We start from the raw sequence: 11,660 nt of genomic DNA, 5'->3' as shown, positions 1-11,660 counted from the left end.
ATAAATTCCTGTTAAACATCCGGTGGTTGCAAAGCTTATCGGCAGATATGCAGCCTTTCTACACATTTTGTGAACTTTTTATTTTTTTATTTTTTAAATTGTAAAATACATTAGTCCATATTGATTGCTACAATATATCCTTTTTGTATCGCAGAATCTAAATGTCCAAAAACAAAACATGCAGGTAACGTACTTGCACTGAAGTTGTTCAATGCTGGAGGAGGGAAATACGCAGCTCTTTAGACTGTCATTGCAATATTTCTGTCCGCGACACCTCTTGAGTGTTCATAATCTAGCGTTTCATTGATATTACTCTTATTAGTGCTATAGAAACTCCAATTACTGAAAAAAATCGGTTTTCACTATACTTACTTTGTTAGATTATGCTGTGTGTATACTTATTTTGCTGTGACACCCTTTTAAATGGACTTACAAACTATGCAGGATAAGTAATGTACACTAAAATTGACATTAGATTTCACAATCACGATATTTTTATGAATGGTAGTTTTACATGGAATGTTTTGTTTTTATATATTGATATTATTGCTCTATGATTGTGCAGTAACTAAAAGTTCTTAAAAAAATGAGGAAACTCTTACAGTGTTGTTATGTGTGGATTGTGTGATGTGAATTTACTCACTTGAACACCACACTAACATCAGTGATTAGTAACTACCATCCACTTTATCCAGACTATGCGTTTATGATTAATGTCTCAGAAGGCAAGCCGCCTTATTATGGTTGCGAGTTCAATTTATAGGACTTGACACAGATTTTTAGTGCAAGTCTAACTATGCTATTTCTCAGATGTCAGCGTAGCAATAGAAGTACTCTTTATTCTCATAAACCAAAACCTCAATACATAAGTAGCAAAATTCTAAAATAAAGCAAAGCAGCAATGAGTAATAAAAGCTAAGTAATAAAATTTATCTTACGCCAACAACTAGTTGAATTTGCCCTTAAGCTCTGTCTTGTACGTCTACAAGAGGTCACTGTCAAAAGAGGATGAACTACTATAAATGTTCTCTTTTATAGGCATATGATTAGCCTGAGGGTAGACGTATAAGTGTTAAGGGTTGTGTCTTTATATTACTGCGGTTGGTCATTGAGGGAGCACTGACTTAGAGTACGTCAACGGAAGAGCGCTGTCCTGGTGGAGCGGATGTTGTAGTTGCACAATGTTGCTTCTGTTGTGTACGTCAGGGAAATTCACCAGATTGATGTGATGATATATTCAGTTATTTTGTCAGTGTCCGGTGTCAGCTGGGAGTGGAATGGATTTTAGCTTCGCTTGGTGGTTGATTCTTCTCAGTTTAGAGTTCTTAATTAGCTTGTTGCTGCTTTTATAATTATTGGACTTTGGACGCCTTCAGGTGTCTTGTTGTTGGTGTGGCTTGCTATCTATACGTCCTATTGTGTGTACAACTTCTGGGCTTGATCCATTCTTTGGCGGTGTCTTTATATTTCCAAGCAATGGCATGATGTATGTAAATCCAGTAATCTGTTCCATTCCATGTCGGTATCGAGTTTTAGTGAAATGTCAATATAACAGTGTAGAACTAGCCAATGTTGCATAACTTGTTCTGTGTCTAGTCAAGTTCAACATATTGCAATATTTGTCTAGCAACTTTTATTGATTTTTCTGGGAAACATCAAGCATTATAATTTTATACTTCGTCAATAATATTGGGTATGTCACTCATAAAGCCAATGTTTTTTTAAACTTGTGATAAGGTCTGTTACATCAGCGGTAATTAATGAAGTTTGCCAGGTAACGCTTTCCAGTAAAGAGTTCTGGTGCAAAAGTATATTTATGGTGTAAGTTTAAACTAATACAATTTTCACTAAGCTCATGAAGTTTAAATGATTGGAATTTGCACAAGACTTTAAGCCAGTATCAAAGAGCCAACTATAGTTTTGCTTTTGAAAGGTAGTTTGGTTAGGGTTGCCTTCTGAGCCAATGAAACTAGTTGCTTAAGTTATAAAATACCTATAACTCGCAGTTCAATTAATAGTGACTGACCAACAAAGGCAATATTGTCTGCTATGAAAGCAGGACTTTTGGCTTATGCTTCACCAAAATCTGAAAAAAGTAGTTTTTAGGTATGGTTCAATAAGATAAGTTGAATATGCAGAGCAGTGCCCTAAAACACCTGAAAAATGGCGCAGAAATGTAAGTTGAGAAAGTCCAATGGTGTTAGTTAATATCCAAGCTAATGCCTAAAGCTTATTCCTGCCCCCTTTTTGACCGACAATACAAACTGCTATTATTTGATTGTTTTATGCATTACTATGTGCTAAAGACAGATGCAACTATATAAAGGTACGAATACAAATCATGCTTGTCATAAGGTATGACAAAGCTCCATTATTATTGAATCTGTTAATTGTCATTCGATAATGTAGTTTTATTTTCTGCCAGTCACTATATTGTTTTGAATAGGCGGTGGAGCTTAGCAGTTGGTAAATATATCATGAATGTAAATCACACTACTGCGTAATAACTAAGCAGATGCGACCACTCATTTGGCCAAGCGCAGTAGGCCTGTGAACAGCAGAGTTCAGGTGCTCTATTATGTTGGTGTTTTTGATGTACTACGTAATCTGCAATTGCCTTTAATGTTATAGTCAAGTGTTGACATCTTCCATGTAGTACATGAATTTAACAGATTGGTAAATATCAGCAGAAAAAGACCTGTTGTATCACAGAGATAAATACATCTAACAGAGCATTGGTTTGAACCAATCATAGAAATAGCTTGCAGAGTTTGAACATTAATAAGAAAATTTGCATTTATCTAAGAAATGATAGTCATGTTTTTGCTGGGGAACCCCGGTACAATAATCCATAGAAGTATATAAACAGAACAAAAATAAATTTCAGTTTCATCTACACTGCATCTGGTCTACCACATTTCTTGTATTTATGTACAATTTCATCTAAATCCATGTTAGAAAGGAGCTTGATGAAAATATTTTAGCATTTTACAATTTAATCTCTGTATGCATCTACTTGAAGAATTTTCAAGATGTCATCACGTGTCTTTAAAAAGCGATACGGCCGCAATGAATTAGAAGACTTAGAGCAAAAGATAGCATTCAGCAGTGCTGCTAAAAGCTTGTCAAGTAACCTTAACTTGTCTGGAGACGAAATAGAATCTGAAGATGAACATATCCCTTCTCAGGTCTGCAAGAAACAGAACCTGTTTGCCTTAGCACTGGTAAGAACCCTTGTATGGTAATGATTAATATCAATAGCTAGTTGCTATCCGCTTTATAAAATGCTCGTTAATTCGCATAGATCATATTATTGCACAGAGCATTTATTTGAATTGGTAGCCGGTTTTGTTTAGGAAACGGAAGAGGCAAGTGCTGAAGAAGCAAATATAGAGGAAGAAGTTGATATTCAACCGGAGCAAATCGTATCTAGCAATTCATCTAAGCCAAGTCGGAAAAAGAAAAACAAAAAGAAAAAAAGTAAACAAAAGGTAGATAAACTCTGGATCATTAACTCGGAGTCACCGTTAGACCGTATTTTGTGTTTATTTTATTTATTTTGTATTTATATATTTATGGCATTTACAGACTGTATCAGTTTTGATAACAAATAGTTGTTTGTTTATGATTAAATTGATGCAGCTACTTGTGTGAATATAATATAATATATTGTGTGAATATATAGCATAATATATTGTGTGAATATATAGCATAATATATTGTGTGAATATTAGTTTATCTTACACTAGGAAGTTGAAGAAAACATAGATGAACTTCTTTCTGCCACAAGTCAGCTAAAGCCGGTAAATAATGAACCATCAGTTTCACTTAATGGCTTCAACCCTCTTGGCATTCAGTTGAAATCTCTCAACCCAGAGTATGAAATGAAGAAGAAGTTTGGACAGAAAGTAGTCTCTTCTAATGAGACATCAAGGTCTGTTGTTACATTCCTAACAATGGCACCCCCGTTGTTGCATCATCGTTGACACAAGTATGATTAGTGTTTTACCATCAATTCTCTTACCACCTCTGTGTCATGCTTGCTGTTGCAGAAGGAGGCCACACCAGACACACCGAAGAACCACCCATATGGTGACTCCTGCACAAGGATGGCATCCTGTCACTAAATCTGGTATTGCCCATTTTTCTACTGTGATGTTTGAATTGCGTGTTGTAATTTCTGCTTTGTTAGCTTTCATTTTCATAAATCAAACCACATTTATGTTGCAGTTATGTGTTTTACGACAAAGATTTTAGCTAATTTGTATTCAAAAAAACAAACTTAAATTAATATTATCTAACATGGCATATAGGCATTTGGTTATGAATACCGGTAGTAAAATACTACAAATCCTACTCAACACGAGTCTAATAAAAAACAAAGCTGTGCTCCTCACTGTCCAAGTGATGATCCACACAACCCTCTTGTGGAAGAATGTTTCTTGGTTTTATCCTTTTTCAACAGCACTTTTGGGCTTGGTCGGCAAGTCTACACTTGGTTAATTCATTTGACACATCCATGGGATTTAAAACATGGCTAAGTGCAAGGATGGTTAAGTGAAAATGACAGTTGGTTATTGAGTACCATTTGGTTAGCTTTGTATTGCTGTTGGCTTGTATGCCAACTGAAATATTTTCATGAAGTGGTCTGAGCAATAGAAGGGAGAAACGGGCAAATGCCAAATTCAGGATTTTCATGCTGAGCATGTAGATGTCAAATTACTCGAATTTATGGTAATTTCGCATTGGCGTGTTTTGCAACAGGTCTCGCGATGACCTTAGTAGGTCAAGATGGGGACTCGCAGGTTTTTCAGATAGAGCATAACTCAGAATATCAACGAGTCCAGCAGACATTCTGGGATGCTGTGGATTCAATGGCTCCTGAGAACCTAACGGTAAGCAGTGGCATATTATATCAGACTTTCTGGAATGATGTGTATTCAATGGCCCCAGAAAACTTTGTGATAAGCGGTGGTGAAGTGTCTTCGAATTTATTTCATGTAATACAGAAATGTAATATTAACATTGCTTTTATTGCTGGCTTTGTCTGTTGAGCAGGCAGTTCTCCGACTACACCCCTACCACATAGACACGCTATTACAACTGAGTGAAGTCTGTAGAATGAGTGAAGATCCCCAAATGGCAGCTGAATTAATTGGTGTGTTGATATAGAACAATCTAATTAGAGTGACATTCACACTGCAACATAGCATTAGGTATTCCGAATGCGAATTTGAAATAGTAGTTTATAGAGTTATGCTCGGCTAGTGCACTCTGTTGTAATGAATGTGTAATTCATAGTCGTGTTAAATAGCATTTCCTGCCTGGCGCAATGAGCTATTTAAAGGTGCAACACCAGTAGAGCTCTATTCAATATGCAAAATAGCTGTGTGACAAATCAATTTTAATCTCAAGGAGGTTTACTTTGAAATAACCTTTTAGCATGCCCTGGAATGAGGCAGCAGAGTAACCAAAAACCAGGCTGTTAATAAGTATTTTTACTTCTCTGCATTATATCTCATGGTTTTGTGTAAGCTATACCTTATACAGCGGAACCTCTACGTATGAAAATAATTTGTTCCTATATCATGCTCCATCTAAAATGTCTTGTATGTTGAACTGATGAAACCATTCACTGCCTTCCACAACTATTCAAATCACCCCTAAATAACTAAAAGTCACATTTTGCTGGTTATTAAAAACACATTCAAACACGAGTTGAACGTAAATATACAGTGATACCAGAAACAAATTGATGTGAATGAAAGAAAGGGGTAGTTTGTTGTCGTAGTTTGAATGGCAGTCTTTTTCTCTTGTTTTTTTTTCAAATGCGGAAGGACTTGCCGCAATATTGGGTGAGCATACCTCTTCAGCTAGCATTTATAAATGAAAAAAGTATGCATGGTATAAACAGAGTTAGCCAATGAGAAGTAAACAATGCAAAAGCTTTAAACTAGCACTAGCTTGTTGAACCTAGACCCACTGCTTGTTGGAAATAGCCCCAGTAAGGTGATACCTTGAGATACAAGCTTAATGCGTTTCAGAGCCGAGCCCATATGTAAATTCATTGGTATCTCAAATCAATTTTTCCTATAAAAATAAATACAAATTAGTTTGTTTCCACGTTCTGAAAAAACACCTAAAAGAGAATATCACTGTGGAAAATCATGTTTTTAATTGTTCTAATTCACCGCTTATGCCCAACAAGTTTTAAAACTATCTAGTGATTATGATCTGCAATAAACTATAACATCAAGATATTATAAACTTAACATTCACGAATTTAGCTTACTATGCGCACACTTAAAAATGTTTTAATCTTACACAGAACTAAATTCTAATTTTGTTTACGGTTTCGTTTTTCTTCCTGCTTCTCTCCGTTTGCTTTGAAACCTGATTTCTTTGTTTACTTTTAGTCGGCGTTTTCAAAACCTTTTTGATCCGACGAGAAAGTCCAAGCGAAGCTGTTCTTGTAAACGGCATCTGAAATAATCAGCCACCTGGCGGCCGCATCAAGAACCGTCTCGTATGCCCGTATTTTAAATTTGCCTCATATCTCAAGGCCAAAGTTTGCCCAAAATTCTTCTTGTTTCTCAAATTTCTTCTATTTCGAAACACTTGTATCTTGAGGTATTGCTGTACTAATAAAAGCTTACTCTGAACGCATGAGTGCAAAACATAATCCTACATAGCAAAGCTTTTAGTCATGTTTAACAGAATACCTCGATAGAAGGTTCTATAAAATAGGTCAAACTATTGGGTCTCATTTTGCCACTTTTCGCTTTTGTAAGGTTGTGCAGTAAATGCAATTTTTTGACATAATTATGTGGAATTTTAGCAAATATTTGTCTCAGCATGCACAACCAATTCCATCATCCGATGTTCAAAATTTCTCTAAATGTTAGTTTTATAACTAGAAGTAAAACTGTTGGTCAAACCTAAAAATGTATAAAATATGTATAAAATATATGGAATATAAAAACTAAAAATACACTAAGTTTAGTAAACTATATCTAGTGAAAGTTCTAGCAAGTTAAGCAGCTTATTTCTGTAACACACTCTACCATTGAACTTTAGTTGTGCTGAGCTTACTTTTCCTTTTTAAAAGATAGCTATCATAAATATTCACAATTTAAGTTTTTATGAGAAATTTCAGTGCGTTTTATGTCATATCTGACCTAAAACACAGTTTGTGATCTTTCAGTGTATTGATTATGTCCTCGTGGTACAGTATCAAAAGCTGTCCGTTAGAATTGTCCCTATTATCAATGACTAGTTGACTAGTACTTTTGATAAGTTCCTACTAGTAGTAATTACACTACCCTTGTAGAGCGAACACTATACGCCTATGAGACTACATTCCATCCACTCTTTAATCTTTCCACGGGCAAATGCAGACTAAAATACACAAATTGGGAGAATCGGTGAGTATCGCTTGAGCAATCTCTAATTCCACCATATTTTATTTTTGTGTCTGGTAGACGAACGGGCACCTAATGAACACTGTCGGAGTTGTCTTTGTAATACCTGCTTTTAAGAAAATCGTGATATCGTCTTAATTGAACCAACATATAGTGCTTGCTAGTTGTACAGCCACATGCAGGTGCTCTTGAACTGCATGCTTTATAGTAGATGAGTATTCAAGAGTTACATGTCCTCTACTGATAAATTAAACTTTTTTGGCAACAACAAAATTGTTGCTAATGAATCCTTCTTTTGCGCCAAATAATACGTTCCTTGTTTATTGTGTGTTGCAGGGGTATTTTCTTGGCCTTGTTCAGGCACATAATGAATGTGGGTAATCGGGGCTGCTACCGCACCTCTCTAGAATACTGCAAGCTACTGCTGGGGTAAGGCTATATGCTGTGTACAAGGCTTACCCATTCAACAATACTTGATGTTCTATAGGCTAGCAAACATCTCCTAGTACAACTGCATGCCGTGTTGAATAAATGTATATCCGATTTTCTATGGTTTCTATCAATGCTACAGCAGCCTTGAGGCTGCAAAGCTTGAGCTTGCGTAATTCGAGGTCAGGGCCTAGTTAATCCTTGTTGAGTTTTTTTTCATATATCCACCTTCATGTCACTCAAAAATGACTGTTCGGTGTGAAAGCATAGATAAAATTCATAGATAAAAGATTGCTGCTGTTCTCTTCACACTGAAGTTGTGTTATCTTTTTGTAGACTTGATCCGGATGTGGACCCACTATGTGTGTTACTAATGATTGATTTCTATGCCCTACGAAGTGAGGAGTTCTCATATCTCCTGCAGCTTTACCAGCTCTGGAACCCTGCCAGAAACCTCAGGATTCTTCCCAACTTCGCTTTCTCTGTTCCTCTTGCAATGTTTCACACTAGCCAGCCTGACACAGCTGAGCGTAATGCTGCTAACTCCATGCTACAAGAGTCACTCATGATGTTTCCCGGTATACTGCAGCCATTACTTGACGCCTGTGCTGTTGACACGCAAGAAGATAAAGTTATTAACAAGCACTTTGGCGCTTCCTTACAGTACAGGTACATAGCATTAGTTGTTCATGTTTACATGTTACTATTATAGTTATGCCTACGGCTGACTTGTGTGGTTGGTTTATCTGGTTTAGTATTTCTGCGTATCCTCAATGTTGTGTGGCTTTAGTCCGGTCATTTTTTGTTTTATGGGTTCTCTTGTTCGGTTCAGCAATTGTCTTTGGTATTGGACAGCCACATTGATTTGTCCGTGCCATATTAGCAGTTTTTTTCTTTATCTTATATTCACAAAGGAATCAGCTTTATTGTTACCCATGCTTCGGCTAATTTTCCCAAAGTGTTTCCAAGCAGTATACATGTATTTTGAAAAAAGGAGTTGGCTGGCCTGCCAATGAAAGGAGTTGGCCTGCTTCCAGGCCAACTCCTTTCATCATACAGGTGTGTTTTTGTTAAATTTTGACTTGCAACAAAATTTACATTAAAATTATTTGGTATCAAAAGGTTCACCATATCTTACTCTGCTGTGTTGTAGGTTCAAAATATGTGGAAATGTGATTACAAGCTCTTACAAGCTCAAAAACGAACAGTTAAAAAACGGCCATAGGTTGGAATCCCTTTATTTTGATGACTTACTCAACTCGGCGAGATTACTGTTTTGACACGTGATATTATCACTTGAAAGGAAAGGCCAATAACAGGCTCAATATAAAACGTCTTGTAGCACTTGTTTATGACAAACACTTTGTGTTCTACCGAAAAGCCCTTATGAAATATAGATGCTCGACCCTTTACAGTTTCGTTTCAGCTTGGTCTAATCATCCAGTCATAATCTAATCATATGACCCATAGTTCCGCCAAATGCCGCGAACAATTTCTGGGGCATTTTTCGACCATCACGAGTGACCAACAGGTTCCTCATGTTTATCAGAGGATGATATGCACCCCCTCGAGCTAAGGTTAAAAAATTGAATTAATTTTTAGGCTAGGTTTTGAGATGTCAGTGTTTAAAGTGACAGCATTACAATGATAATGAAATAGATGCGTAATTACAATAGTCATAGTTTCATTAAATGCTTGAAGTATATTTGTGAAAACATTCGACGAATGAGGTTGCATGAAAGTGTAAATAGAAGCCATCCTGTTCAACATCACATTTGAGCCATTTTGGAAAGGGATTCCGATCTACAGCGGTTTCGTGATGGCTGCGATGAACTGTTCAGTTTTGAGCTTTTATGAGCTTGTCATCACATTTCCATATATTTTGCACCTACAAGCAGAGTAAGATATGGTGAATCTGTTTATACCAAATAACTAATTCATTGTATTCAAATAAATACAAATCATAACAATTATGACGGCAACATATATGATGTTACCAACAGGCAGCCGGCATCACTCAAGCAGCTTGTGCACTTGTACGTGGGCAGAGCGAGCTCATGCTGGAAGGCGCCTGAGTGCATAGCATGGCTTGAAGAGAATGTCAGCACTTGCTGTAACATAGGAGACAGCGAGCCGAAGAGGTTTGAAGAGTTAACGAACCGAGGTCACGGTTTATTCAAAGGACTAGCTCCACAGAATGTCTGTCGGCATCTCATACTGACCGATATTAAAGAGGCAGTCGCTGATCTACCTGCCGTGAGAATATGTTATTGATTGTATTATTAGCATTATTATCGCATCACATTATTATTTTGTGTACTTTTGATTATGCTCAGATTTCATCTGTGTGATGCTGCTAAAGGTGACAACACACGAGGCGATAATTAGCGCGATATCGCGCTGCGTGGCGCTAATCTGCGGTAGAACTCGCTCAGCGAGCTCATGCAGAGCGGTAACGCTAGACATTCTCTATCACAACTCTATCGCAAGCGAGATGCATTTCGATTAGTAGGTCTATACCAAAATGCATTTTTATGGCGGGTAATTATTTCTTATCGATGTTCACCAATGTACAGCAGCAACATTTCGCTATTCTGTTACAGTTGAAACATCATCAGAACGAACACCGAATTGTTCATAAATTCAATAAAAGCACTCCTAATCTTGTACGACATAATACACAAAAGTTACAAAAAAAACCAGTTGAAAACCAACATTTGGCGTCAATCCTTGCGCAGGTTGACCGTTTTGAGAATGGTAAATATTTACTATATTAAATATAAAAAAATTACTATAAAGTAAAGTAAACCATAAATAAAAAATAATAAAATATCATTGTTAAAAATACAAGGATCGCTTTTTTTTGTCTTGTAGTGTACAATTCGTGAAAGTGAGATAGGCCTAACAACAAAAGAGGAAGTTGTTTACGTCGTTGCCTAGACGACGCCATTATTAACAACTCCGAAGAAACTAGTAATACAGTTTTATTGGCAGTTTGTGAGCATGCCCACGTTATCATTTGCTGATGAATCGCTCAAGTGTGTTTAGGCACACGCGAGCAATATCTCTGCGCTCCTCATGACGCACGCGATAAAATCGCCTAGTGTGTTTGCACCTTTAAAAACTAATCTACTGATCGTGTAACTGTATTATTTAGAGTAATGATAGCTGTGGTTGCTGTCTGGTGTTTCAGGTGACTGTTCTGGCAGTTTTATTGTTATGAAGTGATTACTTTGTAATACAACTCTTGATAGCATTCATTACCTAAATAATTTCAATTTAAATCTACTTATTTTTGACAGGAAGTGACATCAACTGCAGTGCTAAGCTATGACCCCTTGCCTCCATTTGATACGATAAGGTCATATGAACGGCAGCAGCGGAGGCAGAGACAAATTAGCAATCAAGGCTTCTTATCAGCTTTTCTCAACTCACTTATGCCTAATTTTGATGTTAATGTGAGCTCATTTCCTTTACGGAATTTGTTTTCATCAATATGCTTATTGAAATGTATTTTTTACCCTTTCCCAGCCTTCAGCTTACGGTACACTTACATATCTCATTTTACATGTTTATATCTACTAGCACATTCCATCCTTGACCAGTTCTCAATATGATGCATCTGATATACACTAACATTTATATGATCTGTACCATAGGCTATGGCAGAGGATAGACCAGATGGAGCAGGAGGTGGTGCTAATCTTATCGATGCTGTCAGAGACATGTTACGTAACATAGAGTTGGCTCCTCCTGAGAGAGACGATGGAGAGGATGAAGCGCCACCACCTCAAGACTGGGATTGATATT

General features: G+C 36.8%; 1 protein-coding gene across 1 annotated transcript; it reads left to right on the top strand.

Annotated features, from left to right (window-relative positions):
- Positions 1-2,697: 2,697 nt before the first annotated feature.
- On the top strand, positions 2,698-11,658 carry LOC137385702 (ribosome quality control complex subunit TCF25-like). The gene is made up of 12 exons (XM_068072232.1): positions 2,698-3,224; positions 3,357-3,491; positions 3,750-3,934; positions 4,053-4,132; positions 4,765-4,895; positions 5,059-5,158; positions 7,331-7,424; positions 7,758-7,850; positions 8,187-8,519; positions 9,854-10,106; positions 11,153-11,308; positions 11,510-11,658. Exons 1-12 carry the CDS (start codon positions 3,033-3,035, stop codon positions 11,654-11,656), a joined length of 1,899 nt encoding a protein of 632 aa, XP_067928333.1. The 5' UTR covers positions 2,698-3,032; the 3' UTR covers positions 11,657-11,658.
- Positions 11,659-11,660: the final 2 nt, after the last annotated feature.

The sequence above is a fragment of the Watersipora subatra genome, chromosome 1, assembly GCF_963576615.1.
Source record: "Watersipora subatra chromosome 1, tzWatSuba1.1, whole genome shotgun sequence".
Classification (NCBI taxonomy): Eukaryota; Metazoa; Bryozoa; class Gymnolaemata; order Cheilostomatida; family Watersiporidae; genus Watersipora; species Watersipora subatra.
The sequence above is the reverse complement of the archived record's forward strand: the minus strand, read 5'-3'. Positions and strand labels throughout refer to the sequence as shown.